Source organism: Heptranchias perlo, chromosome 21 (assembly GCF_035084215.1).
Source record: "Heptranchias perlo isolate sHepPer1 chromosome 21, sHepPer1.hap1, whole genome shotgun sequence".
In the NCBI taxonomy this organism is placed as follows: domain Eukaryota; kingdom Metazoa; phylum Chordata; class Chondrichthyes; order Hexanchiformes; family Hexanchidae; genus Heptranchias; species Heptranchias perlo.
The window spans coordinates 20,530,262-20,542,819 of NC_090345.1; the positions used below are offsets into that span (position 1 = coordinate 20,530,262).

The window sequence follows — 12,558 nt, forward strand, 5'->3', positions numbered from 1 at the left end:
ACAAAGTGCCCCAATTTGGGACTAATTAGCACTAAATTGACAGTCCAATCAGAAAAGCCACAGATGGCTCGTGTGGGAGATGTAAATGTCACATTCTGGGGTTGGGTCTAAGGCACATTACTTAAGGCTGAATAGAGGGAACTTTATTCTACATCTAAATGTGCGACACATCCAGCTTGATGTTGACACTGAGTGCCCAGAATGGAAAGAGTTCCATTCCCTTTCACTAACATCCCTCATCTTGATGAAAACCAAAAGTAATTAATTTTAAAAATGAAATCCAGATTCAGCAATAAACTTTTGCGATCAAGCATTCTAGTTTTAGTATCTAAGTATGACTCTGCATCAATTGCACCTTATTAGTGACCCCAACTATTTATTTAGTGCGCATACTAGTTCAAAAAGTAGAAATATATTCTATCTTCTACCATTACCAACAAGCCAGGGGATCAACCCTGGTTCAATGAGGAGTGTAGAAGAGCATGCCAGGAGCAGCACCAGGCATACCTAAAAATGAGGTGCCAACCCGGTGAAGCTACAACTCAGGACGACATGCGTGCTAAACAGCGGAAGCAACATGCTACAGCAGAGCTAAGCAATTCCACAACCAACGGATCAGATCAAAGCTCTGCAGTCCTGCCACATCCAGTCGTGAATGGTGATGGACAATTAAACAACTAACGGGAGGAGGAGGCTCTGTAAACATCCTCATCCTCAATGATGGCAGTGTCCAGCACATGAGTGCAAAAGACAAGGCTGAAGCGTTTGCAGCCATCTTCAGCCAGAAGTGCCGAGTGGATGATCCATCTCGGCCTCCTCCGGATATCCCCACCATCACAGAAGCCAGTCTTCAGCCAATTCGATTCACTCCAAATGATATCAAGAAACGGCTGAGTGCACTGGATACAGCAAAGGCTATGGGCCCAGACAGCATCCCGGCTGTAGTGCTGAAGACTTGTGCTCCAGAACTAGCCGCACCTGTAGCCAAACTGTTCCAGTACAGCTACAACATTGGCATCTACCCGACAATGTGGAAAATTGCCCAGGTATGTCCTGTCCACAAAAAGCAGGACAAATCCAATCCGGCCAATTACCGCCCCATCATTCTACTCTCAATTATCAGCAAAATGATGGAAGGTGTCGTTGACAGTGCTATCAAGCGGCACTTACTCACCAATAACCTGCTCAACGATGCTCAGTTTGGGTTCCGCCAGGACCACTCGGCTCTAGACCTTGGTCCAAACATGGATAAAAGAGCTGAATTCCAGAGGTGAGGTGAGAGTGACTACCCTTGACATCAAGGCAGCATTTGACCGAGTGTGGCACCAAGGAGCCCTCGTCAAATTGAAGTCAATGGGAATCAGGGGGAAAACTCTCCTGTGGCTGGAGTCATACCTAGCACAAAGGAAGATGGTAGTGATTGTTGGAGGCCAATCATCTCAGCCCCAGGACATTGCTGCAAGAGTTCCTCAGGGCAGTGTCCTAGGCCCAACCATCTTCAGCTGTTTCATCAATGACCTTCCCTCCATCATAAGGTCAGAAATGGGGATGTTCGCTGATGATTGCACAGTGTTCAGTTGCATTCGCAACCCCTCAGATAATGAAGCAGTCCATGCCCGGCATGGCTTGGGCTGATAAGTGGCAAGTAACATTCGTGCCAGACAAGTGCCAGGCAATGACCATCTCCAAGAGAGAGTCTAACCACCTCCCCTTGGCATTCAACGGCATTACCATCACCGAATCCCCCACCATCAACATCCTGGGAGTCACCACTGACCAGAAACTTAACTGGGCCAGCCACATAAATATTGTGGCTACAAGAGCAGGTCAGAGGCTGGGTATTCTGCGGCAAGTGACTCACCTCCTGATTCCCCAAAACCTTTCCACCATCTACAAGGCACAAGTCAGGAGTGTGATGGAATACTCTCCACTTGCCTGGATGAGTGCAGCTCCAACAACACTCAAGAAGCTCGACACCATCTAGAACAAAGCAGCCCACTTGATTGGCACCCCATCCACCACCCTAAACATTCACTCCCTTCACCACCGGTGCACCGTGGCTGCAGTGTGTACCATCCACAGGGTGCACTGCAGCAACTCGCCAAGGCTTCTTCGACAGCACCTCCCAAACCCACGACCTCTACCATCTAGAAGGACAAGGGCAGCGGCCAATGGGAACAACACCACCTGCACATTCCCCTCCAAGTCACACACCATTCCGACTTGGAAATATATCGCCGTTCCTTCATCGTCGCTGGGTCAAAATCCTGGAACTCCCTTCCTAACAGCACTGTGGGAGAACCTTCACCACACGGACTGCAGCAGTTCCAGAAGGCAGCTCACCACCACCTTCTCAAGGGCAATTAGGGATGGGCAATAAATGCTGGCCTTGCCAGTGACGCCCATATCCCAAGAACAAATTTTAAAAAAATTCTATCTACATCCACTCTATTCCTGACAAATAAGTATTTGCAGCTGTAGGCAGTAGTAGCTGAATCTCACCTTCATGGAAACAAGTATTGGCAATAAAATGTTACTTTAAAAAGTGAAAATCAAGAACACGCATAGGTGTAGTGATAATTTACAGGAATGTAAGCCATCAAGTGGTGTGAGCAACATAACTCATATTATGGTGCTCATCAGATATGTGTGTCATGAGTGATTTTGTTACTGTAAGCCAATATGCAAAAATATATTTAAGTTATGTAACAAGACATAATGTGCTTGTTTTAAATATAATAATTTACTGAGGTCCTATTTTGCATAAAGGTGGGATAGTTGGTGAACAAGGACAATTAGTGCTGTGATGGCAGTTCCTCTGTTTACATCAGTGATTCTTATAAAACAAAATTGAAATGGAAAGCAATAAGTTAGACAGTGGAATCAGAGAAGTAATAATGAGAACAGGAGAGATGACGAGAAACATAAGTGCAGGTGGTTAAAAAAAAAGCAGTCAAGAAGAAAGTGAGTAATTGTCAGTTGTGGAACCATCGTGAGGAGGCGGAGGTGTGTGGAGCACAATAGCAAAATAGTTCCAGCAACAACGTGCAGGCCCAATGAGCAACTGCTGTAAATTGTACGTGTGCAGTAGAAAACAGTTAAAAGCTGAAAACTATTGTCCTTTCTTGGCCCTTTCATTGTGTGAAATAGTACAGTCAATGTACACTGGTATTTTTACCAGCATTTTATTTTTTAAGTTACTTTTCTGTGTAGATATCTGCCTTCCTACACTTCAAAAGTATTTCATTGACTGTAAAGCGCTTTGGGACGTCCTGAGGTCAAGTAAGGCACTATATAAATGCAAGTCTTTCTTTCTTTCTCCATGGAACAGAGTTAACACACTGTGGGTGATTTTAAACCCCAAGAACGGGTGGCTTGGGGGTGGGTGGGAGTTGAAAATAGTTGTTTTTTTGGGTTGCAACCGCAAAATTTTCAGACTTTGCATTCCCAGTGGGAGGTCTGTACTTTTCTGCACCGACGTTAAACCCGGAAACAAAGCCGGGTTGCGGTTGTGACCCAAAAAACAACTATTTTCAACTCCCACCCGCCCCCAACCCACCCATTCTTGGGGTTTAAAATCACCCCCACTGAATCTGTTCCTCCATGGAACAGAGCTGGTCTAACACACTGTTAAGTGTTCGGTGACCCCCACAAGATGCCTTATTGCCAGTAGTATCACACCAGTCATATTTTGTACATGCGGTCATTCTGTGCTTGTGAACCCATGTCCTCTAATAACCAAAATAAAAGTGGAAAATGGTAGAAATACACAGTAGGTTGATCAGCATCTGTAAGAATAAAGGTTAATTAATGTTTCAGTTGGAGACCCTTTGTCAGAACTCAGCTGTATATTTCAGGCATTTTCTGCTTCTATTTCAGATTTATAGCAATAACTTTTTAAAAATCTCTAATAACTGAAACCTAACATACACGACTCGTGTATTCCTTTAAATAATTATTACATGACTTTTCGGTAATTAGATGAGTGATGTTGGTTTTGGAAACAGAACAGTTTTCTATTTCAATCATTCCGTCTCAGCCTCAAGCACTCCCAAGTCAGGTATAATGCAGCCAATTGCAGTATGAAGCCTCCTCCACTCTGCCCAATAATGTGTCTTAGTCCCACCTTCAGAAGAACACCTCTACTGCGCAATGTGATTTCCTCCCCACCCCCATTTCTCTTAACAGCTAACTTTGTGCCCACTCTAAGTGAAATTGCCAGTTTAGCACTAATTTTACCATGTGGGTCCACGACTCAACATTATTTCACAGAGGACTTACAGCCAGACTGTGCCATCTGTCTGACCTGGGTTCAGGCTTTTCAGAAGTGAAAGGAATTTTCACTGCATCACTCTTTCCCTCTATGTACAAATCTTAAAGTCAAAAAAACAGCCTCTTACGAATACTTTCCTAATCCATTGTGTTGGTTTCTCCTTGGTTATTTTGATCTGCATTATGGCTCAACTTAATGCATTTGTTTTTAGCAAAGCTTTCAAACTATTAATGATTACAGACAAAACCATACTCATAGCATTACTTTAATTAAATATCGTACATTGACTGCCAGTGAATGACTGAACTATATACTTTTTAAATTATTCCAGTACTGATTCAATATGGAATTTTGTCACAGTGATTGTTTTGTTTGACTAAACATTAGTTTAAATAAATTCAAGTGGCCTTGGCAGATTTATATTTTCTGAAACACATCTGCTGACAAAGTTTTTTTAATTGCCACTGAATTCCTGTTTTTCTGATGAATAATTTTACATATGGACTATAGAATCAAAAATTCATCAGATGCAAAAATATCTGTCCACACAGAGGTGTTCTGCGGTTCATTCGAGTCTTATGCCATTATTAATGTGTGCTGGATTTTAAAAAAAAGAAAATCTCAATTTAGTAAATTATTTTCTACCTAATTTAGATTTCCCTTTCCACCACATTCTGATATTTGTTATTTGTCAACAATGCTCTTTGAGTCAACCACAAAGATTGTGCAATAAAATGCAGGAAATGCACAGCAGGTCAGTCAGCATCTGTAAGAGAAAAGACAGGTTATGACGTTTCAGATGTGTAACCCATCATCAGTGCTGTTGAAGGGTTACACACCCAAATGGTTAGAACCTATTTTTTCTCTTTACTGATGCCGACTGACCTGTATTTATAGCGTTTTGTGTTTTTATTTCCGATTTCGAGCATTTGCAGTTTTTCTTTTTAATTTTACAAAGTAGTGTGGAACAGTTTTCCAAGATGTCTTACCCTCTGACTTTCCCTTTCCCCTCTTTGAGGTGCACCTCCCTTCCACTCTACACCTTTTCCTGCAGACTGTATTTTGAATGAAATTTGCCAAAAATGAAGCAACAAGTGATCTAAGTGAACTTTTACCACTGCTCTGTCATAAGTAAAAATTATGTAGTACTAGTCTGCTATGAGACCTAAACTAATTAAGTAATAATAGGTGATTTTGTTTTTCTATTCTTGCTACCCATAATAGTTCATTCTGTAAAAATAGACTCTTTCACAATGCCTGGATATCCTCCATTTACTGGTAGTAGAGTTTCTGTTACTCCATAAACTTCAATTTGTCATGTACAGTTTTTATCCTAAATTTGATTGTATCAGCAACTTTTCCTAGCATCACTTTTTAACCATTTGAACTGTTAACATGGTGCATCTATTATTACTAATAAAACCTTATAGTATAATAGTTGTCTTTTTTAATTATTTCGCTTTTTTCCAAAAAAAATGCACAAGGAAGATATATGATTCTTTATCATTTTGTATCAATAAGAGGGGGCAACAGCTGTGTGCATCTGCCGCCTTGTAATCTGACCGTTTCTCCGATGGTGCCTGGCCAGAGTTAATGATCCAGCATTAACTATTATTGGAAGCAAGAAATCAGAAGTGGTAAACAGCAGTGTAACTTGAATACACAGTGACATGTCATTTATTGTCCAGATCCAGAATGTCAACATTTAATTGTACCATCAAAGCTATATGGTATTAATAATAATGTCTATACCCACAATGAATGTTGCCTGACTGACGCATTGTTCACAAAGCTAAATACTGATGTTGCAAGAATAAAGTAACCTAGAAGAGGGAGAAGATATGACAAATACATTTTTTTTTGGAACTTGCAAGCACCAGCCATATATGGTTTTCCCCTGGAAGCACGCATAGGTATATAGGAAAGTATGGAGCAAGAAAAGGGTATTTGGTCTGATAAGCCTGATCTTTTCAGTAGATCATGAGTTCCTGGTACATCTTGTCCACGTGCTGAGGGCTCAAACCTACACTTACCTAATGACTAACTGGGGGGGAAGTAAGGGTCTTTTCTGGGTCATGTTAGCTTCAAACTAACACACCTGGCGATGGATGTTTGGAACTAAATCAACCCTCCCTGGTAGAATTGGTAATCCGATACTTGAGTCAAACAGGGTCCACAGTACACTGCAGCAATTTTGATAAATGACAGCCAATCTAGCTCACTAATGAAACTTGTCACTGAGGCCTGGGATTCTTCTCTTTTGGCTCTAGATAACTGCAAGCCATTGCCCTCACAGGTAGAGTGGTCCTGGAAGCTTACCAGTGGTTATAGACTGTCCGGTTTTAGCTGGTTAAACTTTGGAAATACCCATGCACACATTTGCGGGCCCTTTAGCATTGCTTCTGCAAAGCTGTTCCTAAGCTGTATAAAAATTGAAAAAATACCCAAATAGCTGCAAATTGATGCAAAGCCAGAAATGGAACCAAGAATTTGAAAGGCAGGAAAAAGCAAAGACTCGTTTTAGGTGGACAATATGTCTTATGCCCATGATTCTGAATGGCAGGGCACATTAATATGTTTCCAATTCCACCACTGCACAAGGCCTTTAAACAGGATAAGCTCATAATTGAATTTCATACTGCAGGAATGTGGATTGATGATTTTCTTGTGAGTGATGGGAATTCAGGTATGTACGACAACAATAAAACAACTTGAATTATCCTCCATTATTCTGATAATAAGCATTTCTTTCAGGACGTTGTACTCCAGCTAGTGGTCTCAGGCTGGTACTGGTACTTATATGGAACAGTGAGGGGCAGGCAGACCCACATTTCACTGCTGGCTCCTGCATCACTCTTTGACCAGGAAAAATAGCAAGTGCGAGCAAGTGTGAATGCGCAGAGCTCCAGCTATTAGTGTCTGAATGCCAATTAAATGTAAATGTCAGCTGAAAATTGACTGCCCTGTTGGTTCTCTTCTAAATTAAAAAGATTAAAAAATGAAGTTAATAAAGTTTCCAGGCAATCTACATGTTTTATCTTTACTCTGCACAGGCTGCAGTTACACTACAGTTTACCAGTGGTTATAGACTGTCCGGTTTTAGCTGGTTAAACTTTGGAAATACCCATACACACATTTGGGGGCCCCTTGGCATTGCTTCTGCAAAGCTGTTCCTAAGCTTTATAAAAATTGAAAAAATACCCAAATAGCTGCAAATTGATGCAAAGCTGAAGTTTAAGTGATGTGAGGTTCTTCCTTCAGATAGTCTCACACTACTGCCCTGAATTGGCTTTGGATGATTTTTGCTTCTGAATTGCATTGCATAGTTTGTGTTGATGCAAAGCAAAACCATATTGAATTAATGCAAACTGTGCAATATAACTTGCCTATGAGGACATAACGGGAATTTAGTTATGTGGCGAGACTAGAGAAGCTAGGATTATCCTCCTTAGAGCAAAAAAGGTTAGGCGGAGATTTAACAGTGGTGTTCAAAATTAGGGTTTTGGATAGAGTAGATAGGGAGATATTTTTCCACTAGCAGGAGGGTCGGTAACCAGAGGAAACAGATTTAAAACAATTGGCAAAAAAGACAGGGGGAGATGTGGGGTATTTTTTTTACTCAGCGAGTTCTTTTATGATCTGAAAGGGTGGTGGAAGCGGATTCAATCGTAACTTTCTAAAAGGAAGTGGATATATACTTAAAAAGGAAAATTTTGCAGGGCTACAGGGAAAGAGCAGGGGAATGGGAATAATTGGATTGTTTTTTCAAAGAGCCAGCACATGCACGCTGGGCCGAATGGCCTCTTTCTGTGCTGTATGATTCTAAGAAAACATATGTTAGAACTAGGAATAATTGTGGATCTGGTACAATTTCAAAGGGGGTGCAGGATCCGAGAGACTTGGGGGTGTGCATACACAAATCTTTGAATGTGGCAGGACAAGTTGAGAAGGCTGTTAAAAAGATATACAGGATCCTTGGCTTTATAAATAGAGGCATAGAGAACAAAAGCAAGGAAGTCATGCTAAACTTTTATAAAGCACTGGTTAGGCCCCAGCTGGAGTAGTGTGTCCAATTCTGGACATCACACTTTAGGAAGCATGTCAAGGCCTTCAACAGGTTGCAGAGGAGGTTTACTAGAATGGTACCAGGGATGCGGGACTTCAGATATGTGGAGTGACTAGAGAAGCTGGGATTGTTCTGCTTAGAGCAGAGAAGGTTAAGGGGAGATTTGTTAGAGGTGTTCAAAATCATGAAGGGTTTTGACAGAGTAAATAAGGAGACACTGTTTCCACTGGCAGAAGGGTCGGTAACCAGAGGACAGATTTAAAGTAATTGGCAAAAGAACCAGAGGCGACATGAGAAAAAAAAAATTACGCCAGCAAATTGTTATTATCTGGAATGCACTGCCTGAAAGGGCAGTGGAAGTACATCCAATAGTAACTTTCAAAAGGGAATTGGATAAATACTTGAAGGGGAAAGATTTGCAGGGCTATGGGGAAAGAGCAGGGGAGTGGAACTAATTGGATAGCTCTTTCAAAGAGCAGGCACAGGCACGATGGGCCGAATGGCCTCCTTCTGTGCTGTATCGTTCTATGATTGGCATTCAGCTGCAAACCAGCCAAGTGTCACTTTTTGTCAGTGAAAATTTACTTACATTTTGGTAAATTTGTCAGATCTATTCGTACCATCCTTGCTGATCATAACTCTCACTCCCAAACATGCCTCCCCTCCTCCAACGTTGATAGCTCTGCTTTTGATGAGGAATAAAATGACAAAAAAGAACGACCGCTGAATGTAGAGGGAACTACAACTCCCACAAAGCTTGTAGATGCGACGGCTGCGCATTAGGAATGCGCGATTCGCGCATGTCCCCCCCCCCCGCCCGCCCCGCAAGAGGGGAGGGTACCACACCCCCAGGAGGAACCCAGCATCAGGAAGGGGGGTTAGGCGGCGAGTCGGCTCCAGTCTGTGTGTGATGTCCCGGTGCGTTGGTTGTCTCCGACACAGGGGAGGGGGGGACACGCGAAGGGAAAGCGAGAGGCAGAAAGCCCGGGTCAGCGAGCAGCGTTAGAGAGAGACAGCAGCCTGACAGAAGGAGAGGAGAGGAGAGCGTTTCCTGAGCCGCATATCTCTGCAAGTCAATGGAGCTGGAGAATATAGTCGCCAACACGGTCTTGTTAAAAGCCAGAGAAGGTAAAAAAAAAAGGAGAGAAGCAGCCTGGGCGATGCGCTGGGGCTTATTTTTTTTATTTTTTTTTGGGGGGGGGGGAGAGAGGAGCGGAATGGAGGGGAAAATATAAGCAAATAAATTGATTTTACAATCAAGTGGGGTTTTTTTTTTGTAAGACAGAAATGCCCTGTTTTTTCACGACTTGTTGAGAAAGGGCTGAGGGATTTCCCGTTGAGATGTAAATGTTTCACTGCTCGAGCTCTTGGTTAATTGATCGACTGCTAATAGCAGAAGGGTTAGCATTTACAGCAATGGCAGGTCTTATTGAAAACATATCTGTGCTGTATATCTTTTGCCCCCCCCCCCCACTCCATTTTGACCATGATGGGGGGGGGGGGGGGGGACAGGCTGGGAGAAATGAGCGACTACTCTTGTTTAAATTGAAATGTTGTGCATTGACATCACGCACTGATTTCTCCGTGTAAGCCTCTTTCTTATGGATTGTGCAGCAACACAGGGCTTCAATGCAAAGGAGGACTTTGACATATTTCATCCATCGGGTGGTATTAGATCTGTCTGCTATGATATTTGCCTCTGCGTCTGTTCTTTTTTGCTATGCCTATATTTATATTGTTCATCCTGTCCTACAGATCGAGATATTATATAAAATATATACGTGTGGAGATTATTGATTTGTTGGGCAGGCTGAAGGGTACGAGTTGACTCCGTGTCTGAGATGTAAGAGGGTATAATATGGGCGATGTGCTTCACACTTGGCATCTCCCAGCCGCATGCAAGCTCCGAATTAAATGGGTTAACCGTCTTATTAAAAGGTCGGTGTGTGTTGGGAGGAAGAGGGGGGATTTGTATTAGCTTTCATACGACTGATTTCTAAAATATTTTTAAATTTGCATTTTATTTTTGCTTTTTTAAAAAAATGCAAATCACCTCAGTTAATGAGCTGCAGTACGTCTGCGAGGCGGGCGAAGTGGCTTTCGTTACCTTACTATCTGTACATTACGTTTGCCTGGTGATAGACGTCACATCAGGGCTATCTCACCTACTCGTGTTCTTGGATTTTTTTAAGTGAGGGGTTTGCGGTTCATATAGATGCGCTCCAAAAATTAAGATTTTAAAAAATATGAAGCATCAGGCGATTCCTGCAGTGAAATATGATTGTGTAGTCCTTGTATCTGGCTGTAATACAACGATACATATGTATATTTTTTTCCAAGAGGTTACATTTATTTTACCAGTGTGGATTTATGGCTATGACTTTAGTTAAATCAGATCCGATTATTTCCATTACGGTATGATTTGATTCTGTCGGATCAATTGGGATATTAAATCTTGTACGAAAGTGCAGCATTTAATATCTGAACATTTACGGAAGGCGCGTGGAATTTCAATGTCAATTTTGTTTGCATTGCTTCAGATGAATGTTTTTTTCTCTCAGTACGTTTTTGCCATTTGTAAATACGCAGTGCTTTGTGTAACCAGGATTGAACAGGAAAGATTGGCATGAGCAGAACCAGAATCGCTGAAGAAGAAAAGCCCGTCTGTTACGTTTATATTCACATAACATTTCAGCACTTTACATTTTCTGTATCTGACGTTAGATGGCACAGGTCTCCGGAAAGTGCGATGGAGAGCTGAGGGGTTGTAGTGTTTTACGCACGTTTCTGCTTTTTGCAGTGCTAAGGGTTGAAAGCATGAATTTTGCATTGCTTTTGGACACGGTAGGTATGCATTTCAAAGGACTTGGAGACGATCGAATTGTATGTGATGAGTGGGCAGTGGAGACTGATGGGTATTGAGCTTGTTTTAAACCCTCCTAGCCTTGATGTAATCTGCAGGGTTTTTGTTTGTTCGATGCAGACTGCAGTGAAGTCCAACATTTCTGGGTGTGATTATTCGTACACGATATTTCTCCCTGTCCAGAAAATGTATGTTTAAAAAAAATCATTGTCCGGTAGGAAGATATTTTACAGCATCCATTCAATGTGACAGCACATGAGGCTACTTGTGGGTTTGGCGATGTCAGGCAATGGCTCATGCCTCATTTGGAGGCTATGGCACATCACTACATTATATATGTGTGTGTATCTTGCTGCATCACTTGTTCTGCCACCATGGAAACATGTTTCTATGTATAAAAAAAACCTATTGAAACGGTATTTCATTTTTCTTTAAAAAGCTGGCATGGACAAAATATTTAGAATCATCAGTGGGATGTGGAAACTATTCTATGCTTGTGACCTGAGTTGACCTTCCCAACTCATTGAGGCCAGCTCTTATGGAATATGAAATATGTCTCGGGGACCAGCATAGAGTATCCTTTGTTTATTGAAGGTAGACTGCTGACTTGCTTCAAGCTAACTTTGTTTTGTTTTTGTGTGTTACACCATTGAATCCCTCAGTTTGGACTGACCACACACACACACACACACACACACACTCTTCAAATTCATGTTCCTTCTCTGAGACATGTAATAGTTTTTTAATCACACCCCCTTTTAAATTAAAATCTGTTGTGGTGCGAAGGTTCTGATATTGAGATTTTGTTTATATAGCTGATTTTTTTTTAGAAAAGCAAACTATCCTCATTGATGCCACTCATACAATGTTGTTGAGACATGAAATGCACAGAAACAGAAAATAGTGTTTTAAACCTGCATTTTCCTGATACGAACTGTTATTTCACTGCCTACTAATGTGATCATTCACTGCAGTAAAATTAAAATCAATAATTCATTCCTGTGAGTTTTCATCTAATACTTTGATCTGTGAGATTGGTTGGAAAATGCATTTGATTTTAATATTAATCTCCTGTGGAATAAATAATGTTCAATCTATTGGTGGTGTACTGCCATCATTTCAATCATACAAAAGAATTATTCATCTTTTACACTCGTGAAAGTACCACCAAAGTATCATCTGTAAATATAGATTTATGCCATCCTAAGTGGAACTTGGTTAGTTCTGTAATCTAGGCCTTTTGTTGCATTTTTTTTATTATTTAAAGTTTTTTTTCTTATTGGGTTTGTAAGAATATATTATGGAGCTACTTTATATATAGCTGTACATTCATATATTTTGAGGTCATTGTATATT

General features: G+C 41.3%; 1 protein-coding gene across 2 annotated transcripts in view; it reads left to right on the forward strand.

The window, feature by feature from the left end:
* Window positions 1–9,168: 9,168 nt before the first annotated feature.
* Window positions 9,169–12,558, forward strand: part of LOC137340033 (G protein-coupled receptor kinase 5-like) — a 223,412-nt gene continuing 220,022 nt past the window's right edge. For both annotated transcript variants that reach the window (XM_068002238.1, XM_068002239.1), the window contains exon 1: window positions 9,169–9,467. In XM_068002238.1, coding sequence (XP_067858339.1) covers window positions 9,416–9,467 — 52 coding nt within the window. In that variant the 5' untranslated portion in view covers window positions 9,169–9,415. The remainder of the gene's footprint in view (window positions 9,468–12,558) is intronic.